We start from the raw sequence: 19,728 nt of genomic DNA on the forward strand, positions 1-19,728 counted from the left end.
ACTACATTACCAAATGTATGTGGACACCTGCTTGCCAAATATCTAATTCCAAAATCATGTGCATTAATATAGAGTTGGTACCCCCTTTGCTGATATAACACTCTCCAATCTTCTGGGAAGGCTTTCCACTAGATGTTGGAACATTGCTGTGGGGACTTACTTCCATTCAGCCACAAGAGCATTAGTGAGGTTGGGCACTGATGTTGGGCGATTAGGCCTGGCTCGCAGTTGGCGTTCCAATTCCTCCAAAAGGTGTTCAATGGGGTTGTAGTCAGGGCTCTGTGCAGGCCAGTCAAGTTCTTCCACACTGATCTCGACAAACCATTTCTGTATGGACCTCACATTGTGCACGGGGGGATTGCTGAAACAGGAAAGGGCCTTCCCCAAACTGTGCCACAAAGTTGGAAGCACAGAATCGTTAAGAATGTCATTGTATGCTGTAGTGTTAAGATTTCCCTTCACTGGAACTAAGGGGCATAGCACGAATCATGAAAAACAGCCCCAGACCATTATTCCTCCTCCACCAAACTTTACAGTTGGCACAATGCATTGGGGCAAGTAGCGTTCTGCTGGCACCTGCCAAACACAAATTTGTCCTTCGGACTGCCAAATGGTGAAGCATGATTCATCACCCCAGAGAATGTGTTTCCATTGCTCCAGAGTCCAATGGCGGCGAGCTTTACACCACTCCAGCCGACGCTTGGCATTGCACATGGTGATCTTAGGCCTATGTGCGGCTGCTAGGTCATGGAAACCCATTTCACGAAGCTCCCGATGAACAGTTATTGTGCTGACGTTGCTTCCAGAGGCAGTTTGAAACTCGGTAGTGAGTGTTGCAACGAAGGACAGATGATTTTTACGTGCTACGCGCTTCAAAATTTGGCGGTCCAATTCTGTGAGCTCGTGTGGCCTAGTACTTCGCGTCTGTTGTTGTTTCTAGAGGTTTCCACTTCACAATAACAGCATTTACAGATGACCGGGGCAGCTCTAGCAGGGCAGAAACTTGACAACATGACTTGTTGGAAAGGTGGCATCCTATGACGGTGCCACATTGAAAGTCACTGAGCTCTTCAGTAAGGCCATTCTACTGTCAATGTTTGTCTATGGAGATTGCATGACTCCAATGTTTGTTTACGGGTATGGCTGAAATAGCCGAATCCACTCATTTGAAGGGGTGTCCACATACTTTTGTATATATAGTGTATTTCTCCATACAAACACATGTATTTAGCAGTGACAGAAAACACAACAAATACAATAAAAGTAGCCTAGATACTCACTCCCATTCCCTCCGGTTAGACGGACATAGGGACCCAAAGTCGGAAAGGTTGTCCATACTTACTCCCTCTCCCAGCCAGGCCCTATCTGAAGTCTGATGTATCCCATTCGCGCTAGCTGCACTGAAACTCCCAGGAAAAATCTAGTGATCACCTGCTGCTGCTGCCCACCTCCTCCTCCTGGAGTCCGCCACAGAAATACAAAAACCTGTGGAGGATAATAAGACAGAAGGTGGGCTTCAATTAAGGGGGGAAGTCTACTGTAGTTATGGCATATCTATGTCAATTACACATACATCCGATAATTACTGTATCTTAATTAATCTGCAGTAGTTTAATTCAAGTATCATAGCTGTATTATGCCCAGCAACAGTACTGCCCCTCAGTATTTTCTTATTCACACCCAAGCAAGTCCCCAAACCTACTTGAAAGTCATCCTATTTCCAATTATTTTCTGAACAGGTGTGCTTTTTAATGCTTCCTTTTGAGCTTTCATTGGAGCTAAATCAATCAAATTTCTTTATAAAGCCCTTTTTACATCAGCCGATGTCACAAAGTGCTATACAGAAACCCAGCCTAAAACTCCAAACAGCAAGCAATGCAGATGTAGAAGCACGGTGGCTAGGAAAAACTCCCTAGAAAGGCAGGAACCTAGGACGAAACCTAGAGAGGAACCAGGCTCTGAGGGGTGGCCAGTCCTTTTCTGGCTGTGCCGGGTGGAGATTATAACAGTACATGGCCAAGATGTTCAAACGTTCATAGATGACCAACAGGGTCAAATAATAATAAAAAGTAATCACAGTGGTTGTAGAGGGTGCAACAGATCAGCAGCTATGCTTATGAAAAACAACAATAAATGCATACAAAAGTATTATGTTTATTGTAAAATACAACAGACTACCTCAAGGAGAACTATTATTTATCAACCCAGATCCTGTGCATATCTCAGTGAATATAATATCAGTGATTGAACACATTACCAGAAAAAAACAATTATTCATTGTGATTCATTAGCCATGATTTCCAACAGTGAACAGCATGTATTAAAAGGAAGTGTGGTAAACATAAATTACCACCTGGATACAGCAATTCAACACGGAGGACGCAGCATTACGTGCGGGAGGAGCTCTACTGACCTAGAAAAATCCCAGAGGCAGAGACACCTCTTTTGTTAACAAAGAGAATGGAAGAGTTACCTCATTCAACCCATCATGAAATACAAAGAAAAACTTGAGCAAACACCTCTGGGAATTCAAACAGCCTTTGTCCATTTGCAAATGTAACCCTAATAGAAAAGTAAATCAGAAGCCATCAAATCAAATACAACCGAGGAGGAACTATTAACCATGTGTTCAAACGAGAGGAATGTGATTGACATGTTGAGGTCAGATGAAAGAGTTCATTAGCCATGTACTATTAAGCCCCATGATTGAACCCCTTTCATCTTAGCTTCAGGTCTGCAGTGTCTGAATCATAGCCTAGAGGTTAAGAGCATTGGGCTAGTAATTTAGAGGTTACTGGTTCAAATCCTTGAGCTGGCAAGGTGGGAAAATCTGCTGTTCTTCCCTTGAGGCAGTTAACCCCCCAACAACACCTGCTCCCCAGGTGCTGATGACATGGATGTTGATTAAGACAGGGTTGCGTTAAATGCGGAAGGCACATTTCTGTTGAATGCATTCAGTTATGCAACTGACTAGGTATCCCCCTTTCCCTTCTTTAAAACCTTTTCCATCTTCCACTTTCAGATGTAGTAAACTACAGCAGGCACCAACCTTTTTGATCAAATTAAATGAAACCAATGAACCAAGATCAAATGCATCCACTCTTACACCAAGATAGTATTCCATGCAAAAATCTTTCCAATAATCTTGAGTGGGGGAACAACACATCATTCTTTCCTTTACTCCAATTAAAAGAATAGAGGTCTGTGGGCTGGAAATGTTTAAAATATATATATATATACTGTATATTGTCTGTGCAATTATGACAGTTGGTGGCCATTTTCCGTTCATTGCGGTTCAGTATGTCTGAGAATGGTGACTCTGTGCCCATTTCCATTGGGCCGAGACCCAGTTCTTATTCCATACGTTCACTGACTGACATACAGAAGCGGCCTGAGAAGGGGCCAACATGGATATTACATTTCACATAGCTCTCTTCATCTAAATGAAATCCATGCGCTCAGGCGAGGAAAACTGAAAGGAAAATCCAATAAGAGTTGTAAACTGTGATAAAATTATGAGCCAAAAAAACCATTTTTTTTTTTCTCATAATACATTTCAAAGCTCAACAAATTAACCAAAACACTTTATGGTATTTATGACATTGACATGAAAATGGTTTCTTGATGGTGCCTGCTGCTTGTCACCATGCCCAATAAGATTATGCACAATAAATCTTTACTATGGCTCCCTTCATTACTCAGAGGGTTCGCTTAACTCAAAGATTATATTTTAGGCACAATTGATACCTACTTCAAATTTAATCTTCCCTTTTGTTGTTGAGGGGTTTTTCCAATCAAGTCTCGACTTTACCTCATACCCGTGTCAAAGAATGAATCAATAACTCCGTATTTCAACTTCATATTCATCGTCTCCAGCACCACCCCAACATCAACATGTGAAAATGGTGCGTTTCTATGTTTCGTAGTAAAAAGATGGAGAAAGATAAGTGTTTCCACTTGTGACGTTTCCCTTTAATGAAAAGCCACGCAATAGCATATTCACACTGTCAATGGTTCACCTTCACACAGACACACACACATTCAATGGTATTCAGAGAGTTATAATTTATATTGAAGCAGCCATCTTTAATCTTACAATCTTTTAACTCTTAAACCTGTCAAGATTTCACTGCTGAGAATGGTTTGGGCGGGAGCTGCTGGTCATAGATCTGAACCCTTTCATTAAAAAAAGTGACTTATTTAAGTCTTCATCAAGGATGTAATTCCATGAGAGGTGAGAGGTAGCCAAAGATGGCATAAGGTTATTAAATCTAGGCTGAAGTGTCAGTGACACATACGGTGAAAAAAGGAAAAGAGAATGTGAGACTAAACACATATGACATGAAGTGTTTCAGGCTGATGATATACTTTAAGGGTCGAGGGGGTGATTTGATTGTGCTTGACTCTCAACACAAACCAATCATAATGTGATGTTTCTGTGATATGTAATGCCAGTGTTTTCCCCAATCTACATTACCCCGGTCTAAATTATATTAGGCTCATATTTTCTACTTGTCTTCAGCTTTGTTTTTGGACAAGCCTACGTGGCCTCATGAATAATAGATTCAAAGCCATAATTTACTCGTCAACTAAGGAGGATTCTTGTAACACTTTTACTGTAATATTTAAATCATGAATTAGTGTAATTTGAAATGTAAAAACACGTCAACTTGGTCATGATTTGTGATAAACGTAGAACTAGCCTATAGGGTGCCAAATGTTCTTTTTAAACACAACATAATTTGCCCAGGGTTTTTTTCTGGCTCACGATCATTTCTTATCATAGAGTACTTATTCACTTAGCCTTTACAAACCAATACCGCCAATCAATCTGGGTCGTCAATAGTTACCACAGCTACAAAGTCATCATTATGGCTAAACCCTGCATAGTATTTCTACAATTTATTTTCTTTAAACCTAACCCTAACCCAAACCCTAACCTTAACCACACTGCTAACCTTATGCCTAAGCCTAACTTTAAATCTTAAATCAATACCAAAAAAGCTCATTTTTGTATTCATTTATTTTTACAATATAGCCTCTGACTTTGTGACTGTACTAACTAGTGACAACCATCAATCTGGAAAGAGAATTCCTCTTTGACTTTACTTCCTGGATCAATGTGCTTCTCCATGATTAAACTAGTCAACTAACTAAACCCTGTCTTGAGTGAAAAGGAAACAACATCAGAGAGATTCACCTCCATTGGCTCCCTAAGCCAAACAATGGGAGGGACATCTCACGCATTCACTGACCTTCTCCAACCAACATCCACTGAGGTGAAGAAATAATAATGTCCCATGACTAAACTGGGGGGAAATTACATTGGCAGATAATGAATTCATATGGTTTCATAAACTAGGCCTACTTAGCTACCCATCTACTCAGGTTGCTGACAGAAGAAGCCAAATTATTATATGGAAATGTCAAATGACAGATGTCAAACCTTTGAAATCATGATGTGAAAATTAATCAAAATAGAAATATTTGCAAATGCAACATTTACATGAAGTATTGTACAGCAATTATAGGTACATTAATTTTACAGACTCCTCAGATGACAAGTCACTGACCAAGGCATTGAGCTAGATCCAGAGCTTGCTAAAAGCCTTACTGGAAGTTCCCAAAATACATCATTTAAATAATTTCAAGATCCCTCACTTGATTAATTGACCAGACATGATTTGACAAGGCACTAAGCCTCCTCAACCAATCAGTTACCATGCAAGTGCCAAAAGCACTATGTTCTAATCAACGTAAACATGGTTTTAAAACGATGTTTCTCAAAACAGACAACTCTTACACTTGCAAGGACACACTCTACTTGTAAATCTATAGGCTACCCGTGAGCTGAACTGTCATGGAGCCTTTTAAGAAAATGAATAACTACGTTGGGGAATACACAAAGGACATATAACAATTCTCTATGAAAACGACATATAATGCATATAAATTAACATTGATAATAGTTAGCCTACTTTATTTGTATTTTGACACCGTCAGAAGCAGTAGCCTACAGATCTATTCATCCAAAATGGATGCAAAACCAACCGGTAAACGTTTTCATTTTCACAAGACTAGTGACAAAAAATGCAAAGGACATAAACATTTTACATACCTTGAAAACAAGACTTTAGTTGACATAAAGAGCCATACTTTACTTTTGTCGGTACTCATTTTCCCACATAGCCTACTGGGCAATTCACTGAGCCAAGTAAGCTATCCTAAGCTTGACTCACCACAAACGCATCGCGAAAAGACCATAAATTATTGCATACATACGCTGCCTAAGTATTATTCGAAATCCGATTCATGAAACAATCCCTATTCGGTACATACACTGTACAAGATATCGGGAGTAATCGTTTTCAGGTCTATGCTCTGTCTGTTTTCCTCTAACACTCAACCTCCGTTGGCAGTCCCTTGTAAACAGGACTGAGCCGCTGCGAACAGGGAAAGTAGGTCAGTCGGTAGCTCAATACTTAGCTAAGGACATCATTAGCAACCGGCTGTACAACACACGACTAGGAGTATACATAGTGAGAAAAATAATAGTTCGGATAATACTAACACTTGAACGGCATTTAGGTCACATTATTCTGAATTCGAACGTCTGTATTAATTTCCGTGCCGAGTTTATTCCATGAAACGTAGCCAACATCATGGGGTAGAGAGCGGGACATGTAGTATCTCTGATAGGTTCGAGGTTTGCTGTCAATGGGTTTGGCTCCCGATCACTGTAATAACGTTTATAGTAATGTTGCTAATGACGTATACAATCGAGGCCTCACCTTCGTGTTACCTGTTTCATGTAGCCTGTAGGCTGGCAATTCATGACATGGTGACAAATCAGGTTAGGTTGTCTATCAAATATTGTAATTACAATTTGATCCTGAAAAGTTCTGAGATGAAGATGAATGACATTTTACCTTTTGCAGTAGGCCAACATACTGTACAAGGGGAAATAATTTTCACAATTCTTAGGCCTATTCTAATAAAATATCTTGCCCTAACTGCAGTAGAGCTACAAGACAGAAAAAAAGCCATATTACAACATGTCATAATTGCATTGTTTGCTCTATAGCCTATTAGTGCACATGCCTTGCCACCGTGATATAAAGGCCTAAGGCCGAGACAATAAGAAGACCCAGTGGCAGAACAAATCCACATCTTTGTTTCATCACAAAACCGGAGAGCAACCACTGTCCGGTGAAGTCCACAAAGCATATTGCATGTAACAAAGAGTTACATGACCTACAGCATGGTCAAGAAAGTACATGTTTCTGAAATGTTCTGACTACTAAACAACTATTGATTTAGAACCACAGAGAGTTACTGCAAGTTGCAAAGAAAACAGGAGCTGCCGCCACTATTCCAGCACCATTTCAACTTCAACATTTCAACATCAAATAACATATGCTTAGTCTAATACAATGACAACTAAAACATAGGAAAAACAATTTAGTCCAATCAACGTAAGCTAAATACAGTATGATGTTGCTGTCCATGGTTCTGATTTGTGTGTGTGTGTGTATGTGTGTATGTGTGTTCGTACATGTTGACTCACCCTACTTGTAGAGAAACGCCAATGCCATCCTCCTCTCTTTCATGTTGATGAAATGGTCTATGACTCTGTCATACAGTACACTTTTATATTTTTGTTGTCCTGGGCTACCTGGCTAAAATGCTTGCTCGCTAACCTAACTTTCTTTCATGGGCAACGTTAGATAGTTAACATAAGGCTTCTACATCTAGCTACATATTGTCACGACTTCTGCCGAAGTCGGTCCCTCTCCTTGTTCGGGCGGTGTTTGGCGGTAGACGTCACCGACCTTCTAGCCATCGCTGATCCATTTTTCATTTTCCATTGTGTCTGTCACTTCCCTGAGTTGTCCCCGCATTCCCAGCATAAGGCGCTCGTCGATTCAGGCGCGGCTGGGAATTTTATTGATAGAGCTTTAGCCTATAGTTTAGGGATCTCCATTGTTCCCGTGGATGTGCCCTTCCCCATTCATGCCTTAGATAGTCGACCATTAGGGTCAGGGTTGATTAGGGAGGTCACCGCGCCTTTGGGCATGGTGACGCAGGGGGGTCATACGGAGAGAATGAGTCTCTTCCTTATTGACTCTCCTGCGTTTCCCGTCGTGCTGGGCCTACCCTGGTTAGCTTGTCAATAACCCACTGTTTCTTGGCCACAGAGGGCTCTCACGGGGTGGTCGCGAGAGTGCTCAGGTAGGTGTTTAGGGGTTTCCGTTGGTGCTACTACGGTGGAGAGTCCAGACCAGGTTTCCACCGTACGCATTCCCCCTGAATATGCCGATTTGGCTCTCGCCTTCTCCAAAAAGAAGGCGACTCAATTACCACCTCATCGATGGGGCGATTGTGCGATAGATCTCCTGGTAGAAGCTGCACTTCCCAGGAGTCACGTGTATCCCCTCTCACAGGCAGAGACAGAGGCTATGGAAACATATGTCTCTGAATCCCTGCGTCAGGGGTACATTTGGTCCTCCACTTCACCCGCTTCAAGTTAATTTTTTTGTGAAGAAGAAGGAGGGGGGTCTGCGCCCGTGTATTGACTAGGTCTGAATCAGATCACTGAGGTATAGTTACCCGCTACCGCTCATAGCCACAGCGATAGAGTCAATGCACGGGGCGCGCTTCTTCACCAAATTAGATCTCAGGAGCGCTTACAACCTGGTGCGTATCCGAGAGGGAGACGAGTGGAAGACGGCTTTCAGTACCACCTCTGGGCACTATGAGTACCTCGTCATGCCGTACAGGTTGATGAAGGCGCCATCAGTCTTCCAAGCCTTTGTAGACAAGATTTTCAGGGACCTGCACGGGCAGGGTGTAGTGGTGTATATTGATGACATTTTGATATACTCCGCTACACGCGCTGAGCATATGTCCCTGGTGCGCAGAGTATTTGGTCGCCTGTTGGAGCATGACCTTTACGTCAAGGCTGAGAAATACCTGTTCTTCCAACTGTCCGTCTCCTTCCTAGGGTATCGTATTTCCACTACAGGGGTGGAGATGGAGAGTGACATCATTGCAGTCGTGCATAATTGGCCGACTCCCACCACGGTAAAGGAGGTGCAGCGGTTCTTAAGGTTTGCCAACTACTACCGGAGGTTTATCCGGGGTTTTGGTCAGGTAGCAGCTCCCATTAACTCACTGCTGAAGGGGGGCCCCGGTGCGCTTGCAGTGGTCAGCTGTGGCGGACAGGGTTTTTAGTCACCTGAGGGCTCTGTTTACCTCGGCTCCCGTGTTGGCCCAACCGGATCCCTCTTTGGCGTTCATAGTGGAAGTGGACGCGTCCAAGGCTGGGATAGGAGCTGTGCTCTCTCAGTGCTCGGGTACGCCACCGAAGCTCCGCCCCTGTGCCTTCTTCTCGAAGAAGCTCAGCCCGGCGGAGCGAAACTATGTGGGGGACCGGGAGCTGTTTGCGGTCGTCAAGGCCTTGAAGGCGTGGAGACATTGGCTTGAGGGGGCTAGACACCCTTTTCTCATCTGGACTGACCACCGCAATCTGGAGTACATCCGGGTGGCGAGGAGACTGAACCCTCGCCAGGCAAGGTGGGCCATGTTTTTCAACCGTTTTGTGTTTACCCTTTCCTACAGACCAGGCTCCCAGAACGTTAAGGCAGACGCGTTGTCCCGGCTGTATGACACAGAGGAGAGGCCCATGGATCCTACTCCCATACTCCCCGCCTCTTGCCTGATGGCGCCGGTACTGTGGGAGCTGGACGCGGACATTGAGCGGGCGTTACGTGCAGAGCCCGCTCCCCTCCAGTGTCCAGCTGGGCGTCTGTACGTTCCGTCTGCTGTCCACGACCGGCTGATCTATTGGGCCCACACGTCACCCTCCTCTGGTCATCCTGGGATCGGTCGGACGGTGCGCTGTCTTAGTGGGAAGTACTGGTGGCCCACTTTGGCTAAGGATGTGAGGGTTTCCTCCTGCTCGGTGTGCGCCCAGTGTAAGGCTCCTAGGCACCTGCCCAGAGGTAAGTTACAACCCTTACCCATTCCACAACAGCCGTGGTCGCACCTGTCGGTAGATTTCCTGACCAATCTTCCTCGTCGTTGTGGATCGTTTTTCTAAGTCCTGTCGTCTCCTCCCTTTGCCCGGTCTCCCTACGGCCCTACAGACTGCGGATGCCCTGTTTACACACGTCTTCCGGCACTACGGGGTGCCTGAGGATATAGTGTCTGATCGGGGTCCCCAGTTCACGTCGAGGATCTAGAGGGCGTTCATGGAACGTCTGGGGTACTCGGTCAGCCTTACCTCAGGTTTTCACCCCGAGAGTAACGGGCAGGTGGAGAGAGTTAACCAGGATGTGGGTAGGTTTCTGAGGTCTTATTGCCAGGACCGGCCGGGGGAGTGGGCAGCGTTCGTGGCCTGGGCAGAGATGGCCCAGAACTCGCTCCGCCACTCCTCCACTAATCTCTCTCCCTTCCAGTGTGTATTGGGGTATCAGCCGGTTCTGGCTCCTTGGCATCAGAGTCATACCAAGGCTCCTGCGGTGGACGACTGGTTCCGGCGCGCGGAGGAAACATGGGACGCCGCCCATGTCCACCTTCAGCGCGCTGTGCTGCGCCAGAATGTTGACGCAGACCGTCACCGCAGTGAGGCCCCGGTGTTCGCACCGGGGGACCGGTTCTGGCTCTCGACCCGAAACCTGCCCCTCCGCCTGCCCTGTTGGAAGCTGGGTCCGCGGTTGTGGGGCCATTTAAAGTCCTGAGGAGAGTGAACGAGGTTTGTTACAGGTTACAGCTTCCCCCCGATTACCGCATTAACCCCTCGTTCCATGTGTCTCTCCTCAGGCCGGTGGTGGCTGGCCCGCTCCAGGAGTCTGAGGTGCGGGAGGTTCCTCCGCCCCCTCTGGACATCGAGGGGGCCCCGGCGTACTCCGTTCGTTCCATACGTCGGGCGAGGGGCCTTCAGTACCTTGTGGACTGGGAGGGGTATGGTCCAGAGGAGAGATGCTGGGTTCCGGGTTCCGGCCAAATCCAAACTGGCTTCCCTTGACACTTGTTTGTGGTGTGGAGTTGAGCTCACTCAGTTTAGCTCAATGATGATTGGCTATTATTTTATACTTTTTTTAATCAAGGGAGACCAAATGCTCACTGGCATCTCTTCCATTCAATGCTACTAGCAGCAACAACGTCATACTCTTTATGACCAGACCGCATCAGATAGATGGCCTACACATACAGAGACAGAGGGGCGCTGTTTTGTTCGCTCGGATGCTTTCTCCGTTGAGATACTGTATATACACAACCCAGTTATGTGAAATAGCCCAAGATCTGATAAACTGTCACAACCACACACGAACCCACATTTACAGTGCACATATGGCGACCCACAGATTCAGATTCTACATACTCTCCTGTATTTTTTTAACAAAAACATTATTCAGTAAGGTCAGTGTCCAGTTCCATGAATACCCTGTGCATGAAATGTCCCTTCACCACTAGCCTCGCTTGTTCACTTCCGCTACACTGGAAATATTGATATATCAATAAATGTGTTTGGAAGCTGCTCTTATCTATTAACAAACACATGTTACTCAATGCTTTATGAATATCAAAACGCAGGCTACTGTACACATATACAGTGGGGAGAACAAGTATTTGATACACTGCCGATTTTGCAGGTTTTCCTACTTACAAAGCATGTAGAGGTCTGTCATTTTTATCATAGGTACACATCAACTGTGAGAGACGGAATCTAAAACAAAAATCCAGAAAATCACATTGTATGATTTTTAAGTAATTACTTTGCATTTTATTGCGTGACATAAGTATTTGATCACCTACCAACCAGTAAGAATTCCGGCTCTCACAGACCTGTTCGTTTTTCTTTTAGAAGCCCTCCTGTTCTCCACTCATTACCTGTATTAACTGCACCTGTTTGAACTTGTTACCTGTATAAAAGACACCTGTACACACACTCAATCAAAGAGACTCCAATCTCTCCACAATGGCCAAGACCAGAGAGCTGTGTAAGGACATCAGGGATAAAATTGTAGACCTGCACAAGGCTGGGATGGGCTACAGGACAATAGGCAAGCAGCTTGGTGAGAAGGCAACAACTGTTGGCGCAATTATTAGAAAATGGAAGAAGTTGAAGATGACGGTCAACCACCCTCGGTTTGGGGCTCCATGCAAGATCTCACCTCGTGGGGCATCAATGATCATAAGGAAGGTGAGGGATCAGCCCAGAACTACACGGCAGGACCTGGTCAATGACCTGAAGAGAGCTGGGACCACAGTCTCAAAGAAAACCATTAGTAACACACTACGCCGTCATGGATTGAAATCCTGCAGTGCACGCAAGGTCCCCCTGCTCAAGCCAGCGCATGTCCAGGCCCGTCTGAAGTTTGCCAATGACCATCTGGATGATCCAGAGGAGGAATGGGAGAAGGTCATGTGGTCTGATGAGACAAAAATAGAGCTTTTTGGTCTAAACTCCACTCGCCGTGTTTGGAGGAAGAAGAAGGTTGAGTACAACCCCAAGAACACCCTCCCAACCGTGAAGCATGGAGGTGGAAACATAATTCTTTGGGGATGCTTTTCTGCAAAGGGGACAGGACGACTGCACCGTATTGAGGGGAGGATGGATGGGGCCATGTATTGCGAGATCTTGGCCAAAAACCTCCTTCCCTCAGTAAGAGCATTGAAGATGGGTCGTGGCTGGATCTTCCAGCATGACAACGACCCGAAACACACAGCCAGGGCAACTAAGGAGTGGCTCCGTAAGAAGCATCTCAAGGTCCTGGAGTGGCCTAGCCAGTCTCCAGACCTGAACCCAATAGAAAATCTTTGGAGGGAGCTGAACGTCCGTATTGCCCAGCGACAGCCCCGAAACCTGAAGGATCTGGAGAAGGTATGTATGGAGGAGTGGGCCAAAATCCCTGCTGCAGTGTGTGCAAACCTGGTCAATAACTACAGGAAACGTATGATCTTTGTAATTGCAAACAAAGGTTTCTGTACCAAATATTAAGTTCTGCTTTTCTGATGTATCAAATACTTATGTCATGCAATAAAATGCAAATGAATTACTTAAAAATCATACAATGTGATTTTCTGGATTTTTGTTTTAGATTCCGTCTCTCACAGTTGAAGTGTACCTATGATAAAGATTACAGACCTCTACATGCTTTGTAAGTAGGAAAACCTGCAAAATCGGCAGTGTATCAAATACTTGTTCTCCCCACTGTATGTAGTGATATATTACACACATGCAGCCACCTGTGAGGGACATGACAGATGGAAGGACTACTCATGCCAATCACAACCGAGTCACACACAGTCTAAGCACTGTATCACATACACTCTCAATTTAACAATGATATTCAAATTCATTAAACCACCTTTCTGTCCTAGGTTAAGTCTGTTCCCATAGACCTGTTCCACAGTTATTTTCTGTTGCGTCAAAATAATTTGAATCACTCATCTGTATTTTATATTTATTTTTTAAACTAGACAACTTACAATTTCCATTTGTTGCCGGGGTCCAGATGACATTTAGTCCACAACACACAGCTTTCGACAACCTCCTCATGAAAAGAGAATCATATGAATGAGAAGGCTTCCCAAGACATAACAGCCGTAACTACCTAACTGGCTGCAATAAAACCTTATTACGTTGTTTGTCTGAGAAATTGAACATCAGGACACACATGCACGTTTCAACTTTAAACTTGTCAGTAAATGAATAACTAATTACAGCCATAAGCTTCCTGTACAAAAATGTCAGATGTCTGCAGCTAAAGTCTCAGGGGTGGAAATATGTTCTTTCTATACAGGCTTCAGCTCCAAGACCTGTCTACGAACTCATACTGGATACAAAACAGGACTGTTTCTTTCCTTTTGAGACCTTTGGAAATACTGTGAAGCACAAGCTGGATAATACAAGGCTTGGTTTTCAATGCCAGCAATAGTCAAACCGATAGAGCAAAATCAGAGCAAAATCCGATTCAAAAGTCCCTTAGTACTTAGTATGCACATTCACACCAGGGGAGTCACTTCTTCACTCACTGATGGCAAGACATGCTCTCTCTTCTGTAATCAAATCACATTTTATTGGTCACATACACATATTTAGCAGATGTTAGTGCGGGTGTAGCGAAATGCTTGTGTTCCTAGCTCCAACAATGCAGTAGTATTTAACAAGTCACACAAATCTAAAAGTAAAGGAATGGAATTCAGAATTATATAAATATTAGAACGAGCAATGTCGAAGTGGCATTGACTAAAATACTGTAGAATAGAATACAGTAAATACATATTAGATGAGTAAAGCAGTATGCAAAGATTATAAAAGTGACTAGTGTTCCATCATTAAAGTGACCAGTGATTCCATGTCTATGTGTATAGGGCAGCAGCCTCTAAGGTGCAGGGTTGAGTAAGCGGGTGGTAGCCGGCTAGTGGTGGCTATTTAACAGTCTGATGGCCTTGAGATAGAAGCTGTTTTTCAGTGTCGGTCCCAGCTTTGATGCACCTGTACTGACCTCGCCTTCTGGATGATAGCGGGGTGAACAGGCTGTGGTACGGGTGGTTGATGTCCTTGATTTTCTTTTTGGCCTTCCTGTGACATTGGGTGCTGTGAGGACAGGCAGTGTGCCCCCGGTGATGCGTTGGGCCTCTGGAGAGCCCTGCGGTTGTGGGAGGTGCAGTTGCCGTACCAGGCGGTGATACAGCCCTACAGGATGTTCTCAATTGTGCATCTGTAAAAGTTTGTGAGGGTCTTAGGGGCCAAGCCGAATTTCTTCAGCCTCCTGAGGTTGAAGAGGCGCTGTTGCGCCTTCTTCACCACACTGTCTGTGTGGGTGGACCATTTCAGATTGTCAGTGATGTGTACGCCGAGGAACTTGAAGCTTTCCACCTTCTCCACTGCGGTCCCGTCGATGTGCATATGAGCGTGTTCTCTCTGCTGTTTCCTGAAGTCCACAATCAGCTCTTTCGTTTTGTCTCCATTGCCATGTCCTGTGTATCTAAATAATCATGAGATAATTTTCTGTTTTATTCTATTTAATTATATTTTATAAACTTTTGCCTATTGCAGTAGTAATATATTAATAACACAATAATAACTCTTAATCTCGTAATGCAAGTTTATGCAGAAATTCTGGCAGGTTTTAGATGCCTGATTTCCCTTCAACAATCATTCAGTCAGAGACACAGAGACACACCACCCCCTATTTGTCTAGTTCAAGACACAATCCTAACCTGAAATGAGGAATTTTGCCCTTACTTTTAGAACCTAGTACACCTTACATACTGTATATGTATCGCACTTGCATCTAAACACTTGCGTCATAGACCATAATAAGCAAGGCTACAGTTATGAACAACCTACAATTCTCTCCCTCTGTCTATTCATTTGCTTTATTATCAGACTAATGTTCTTTCATTAAAGCCGTAAACTACACTAGGCCTAGCTCATGATGAATGATAAATGAACATTTACATGTGGGTCTATTGTATTAGAGGAGATGAGGAAAGTCTCAAACTAATTAAACAATGTAGGAGCCTATAATTAAGGTGACCTGTTTTGAATTTAACTATTAGACACTTTTTTATCACACGGAAAACACAAATGACAGCTCAATTAAATCAGAGGCTTCCAGGCTGTGAAGAGCATTTGTGTTACCGGCTACAGCAATTGCTTTCCATATAATCTCTGAGTAGTGAAAAAAATGACTGACAGTTGACTCATTAACCACTGTTCTTACAGGTCTGTGAAAACAACGCTGCTCAAAGGCATAATTAAAGAAATATAACTATTTTCAGAGTCCCATGCTTAATTAATATCAAGGGAATATGGTTAATTGCAAGTATGTTTCATTAATTACAGTACCCTTTAAAAAGTTGTTGTGCATGTGGTTTCATTCATCTGTATACAGTATAAACAGACTAATTTACTCATATGGCAAATAATATTGCTGACTTTACCCTTGCTATTTTGCAAGCAATTGTGATAATGTTAAGCTGGCTCTTAGAATTATAGTTGTCCATTAGATTAGGAAAATGATTGCTCTTTCAATGAACCATAATGCCATCATTGTAATGATATATATTTTATTAGATATAAAAATGTGCCCGTATAGGAGTTGACGGGGCCAGTTTTTAAATCAGCATTATTCAAAAACACTACATAACCAAAAGTATGTGGACATCTGCTCGAACATCTCATTCCAAAAATCATGAATATTGACTTGGTCCCCCATTTTGCTACTATAACAGTCTCCACTCTTCTGGGAATGCTTAACACTAGATGTTGGAACATTGCTGTGGGGACTTGCTTCCATTCAGCCACAAGAGCATTAGTGAGGTAGGGGCACTGATGTTGGGCGATTAGGCCTCACAGTCAGCATTCCAATTGATCCCAAAGGTACTCGATGGGGTTTAGGTCAGGGCTCTGTGCAGTTCTTCTCAAGTTCTTCCACACCAACCTCGACAAACCATTTCTGTATGGACCTCGCTTTGTGCACAGGGGCATTGTCATGCTGAAACAGGAAAGGTCCTTCCACAAACTGTTTCCACAAAGTTGAAAGCACAGAATCGTTTAGAATGTCACTGTATGCTGTAGTGTTAACATGTCCCTTCACTGGAACTAAGGGGCCTAGCCCGAACCATGAAAAACAGCTCCAGACCATTATTCCTCCTCCACCAAACTTTACAGTTGGCACTATGCATTCGGGCAAGTAGCATTCTCCTTGCATCCACCAAACCCAGATTGGTCCGTCGGACTGCCAGATGGTAAAGCGTGATTCATCGCTCCAGAGAACACGTTTCTACTGCTCCAGAGTCCAACGGCGGCGAGCTTTACACCACTCCAGCTGACATGTGGCATAGCACATGGTGAACAATTTTTTTATTTATTTTATTTTTATTGAATATTAAAACATAGAATCTACTTGCAGTGAAGCCGTCCAGCATTTACATTACATTCAGTCATCTAACAGACTCCCATCCAGAGCGACCTGACGTGTTTGAAAGGTGGCATCCTATGATGATGCCATGTTTAAAGTCACTGAGCTCTTCAGTACAGGACATTCTACTGCTAATGTTTGTTTATGGAGATTGCATGGCTGTGTGCTCGATTTTATACACCTGTCAGTAACGGGTGTAGCTGAAATAGCCAAATTCACTAATTTGAAGGGGTGTCCACATCCTTTTGGCCATGTAGTGTATATTGACCATAGTTTTGATTGAAATAAGGTTATCAGAGTAAAACCTAAAAAAACATTCACTCATGCTTGTCAAAAATGTACCCATGTTGCATGATGATCCCAGAGTGAACTGATTCCAGGACGATGATGCTGTATCACACTGAAATAACTGTCCTATGCCAGCGGCCAACAAGTCTGAGGCATTCATGATTCATAAAGATCACCCACATTTTACTGCATTATTCACCATCCGCCTACGTAGAGATTAGTTCCTCTGTTATGTAGGTCAGGCAATTGGATAATGGGATGACACTCAGTGTTCATAAATGGTCCCCTTCTACGTAATAAATTGAGGGACTGCAGCGTGTGTCACAGCTGTACCTAAAGCCCAGCTGTTACCCTCAGATCTTAGAAAAAAGAGAGTGTCTTTTAACATTGCAATCAATGAGATGTTGAGCCAAACTGCCTCTAGCAGGCATCTGTGATGCTGGTGTCGTGATGTCATCACAGTCGTCATTTGAAGCACTGACTGTCATTAATTACTGGGCTCATCTGCATGATCCCTGCCAAAATAAAAGTTAAATAAAATAAAATGTATCAGGCTGTGGTACTTCGGTTCTCTCTGTGTTCCCATGGAAACATTGTGTGGTGGAAACGCATGCGGTCCTCTCTTTTCCATCAGCCAACGCAGTTCTTCCCCTCAACTCACTGACTCAAAGCAGAGTCCTACCATAGGTACAAAATTATTGGAAGTTAGTCTCAGAATGGCCTTGTTTCCACAAGACTGAGGCCTGGCTTTCTACAGAGGACTGGCTTTCTACAGAGGACTGGCTTTCTACAGAGGACTGGCTTTCTACAGAGGACTGGCTTTCTACAGAGGACTGGCTTTCTACAGAGGACTGGCTTTCTACAGAGGACTGGCTTTCTACTGAGGACTGGGTTTCTACAGAGGACTGGGTTTCTACTGAGGACTGGCTTTCTACTGAGGACTGGCTTTCTACTGAGGACTGGCTTTCTACTGAGGACTGGCTTTCTACTGAGGACTGGCTTTCTAAAGTCTGATGCAATCCTAACCTAAACCTTTTAAATGTAGCCTCATCATCATTGTTGGCAAAACTAAGAGTAAATTGTTGATAAATATTTAATGTAATTGACGTTCACAAGGCTTAACATTGTTTAACATAGCTTTTCTTTCTTTGCAAAATGAAACGCCCCATGTCCCATCTCATCTGGCAAAAGGTCATCCTGTCCTTATGACCGTCTGAAATCTATTGTGTAGACAATGTTTCCAAATGAGACACCTTTGGAAGCCTTGAGGCAGCAGGTATCATGTGAGTGGAGAGCAGCTTACAGGTCTAAAAATCACAAATCAAATCCAGACTGTACCTCAGAATGAATTTCATGCCATGCATGCATGAACTGAGTATGCTCAGTATGTTTACATATTCCACATCAAGATAAACTGAGGATATCTGATCTTATCATGCAGCTTAACAGAAAGTAACTGGATGGTTTGCTTAAGCTTAAACTGCATTTGACACTAATGGACCTTACAATAAGTAAACAAGCAGCCTACAAAGCATGCAATCAATGTATTTGTTATCTTCAAAATGATGAGTGACATGAATATAGTCATTGACCAAGAAATGAACAATCATTACGTGGCAAAAATATACATCCAAAGGTGAATATTCATAAATAATCCATTGGTAACAGCAAAACCATAGATTTTAGTAGACACTCTTATCCAGAGTGACTTACAGGAGCAATTAAGAGCCTTGCTCAAGGGCACATCGACAGACATTTCACCTAGCCGGCTCGGGGGAATCAAACCAGCGGCCTTTCAGTTACTGGCCCAACGCTCTTAACAGCTAAGCTACCTGCCGCCCTATATAATTCAGATAGCTCTAAGGAATGCCTTATTCTGAGATGCTTGATTGTACTAATCTGGTTCAATCAATTAAGACATGTTCAGATTCAACAATAATTCAGAGAGCGAGCTAATAGAGTACCTGTACAAATGTTATAATTTATAAATGAACATCAGGTAAATCAATTAATCAAAGGGTTTCATTATGAACTGGGCCTAAAGCAAATGTCTTTGCAACTTATCAATTACTTTAAAACTACCAGGGGAATAAACATGAGTTAAATAATTTATACCAACATTCAATGGACTCTGCTTTTTTGCATGTATTTAAAAAGTGACCGTTTGAATAACACTCAACTTAAAAACAAAATATTATTATTTATGTAGCTTGGTAAAGATGTTTTTATTTTTTATTAAATACTTCTTCACTATTACACTACATAGATTTCAGACATTTATTACAGTTTAACAAACTGCTAAGCATACACCACAAAATAAATAAATCATCAGTCCTATGATTGAACAGGCCTCTTATACCGTCCTGCTCAGGAGCAAAAGACATGATCTTTGCGGCCTACATGATGACAATTACCTAAAGCGGTGTGTGAGCAGATATGTAGGTCATGATTCTAGGGCACGGGTGGAAGGACCATGCAGCTCACACTTTGTGCACACAAG

At 43.3% G+C, this 19,728-nt stretch overlaps 1 protein-coding gene across 2 annotated transcripts in view; it reads right to left on the minus strand.

The window, feature by feature from the left end:
- npas2 (neuronal PAS domain protein 2) overlaps positions 1-19,728 on the minus strand; it is an 81,867-nt gene that overhangs the window by 47,289 nt on the left and 14,850 nt on the right. The window contains exons 1-2 of one of the 2 annotated variants that reach the window (XM_071334545.1): positions 6,119-6,707; positions 1,281-1,485 (exon numbers count right to left, since the gene is read on the minus strand). In XM_071334545.1, coding sequence (XP_071190646.1) covers positions 1,281-1,336 — 56 coding nt within the window. In that variant the 5' untranslated portion in view covers positions 1,337-1,485; positions 6,119-6,707. Of the gene's footprint in view, positions 1-1,280; positions 1,486-6,118; positions 6,708-19,728 lie in introns of those variants that run through there. The other variant, XM_071334544.1, reaches the window with a different exon arrangement.

Source organism: Salvelinus alpinus, chromosome 1 (genome assembly GCF_045679555.1).
Source record: "Salvelinus alpinus chromosome 1, SLU_Salpinus.1, whole genome shotgun sequence".
In the NCBI taxonomy this organism is placed as follows: Eukaryota; Metazoa; Chordata; class Actinopteri; order Salmoniformes; family Salmonidae; genus Salvelinus; species Salvelinus alpinus.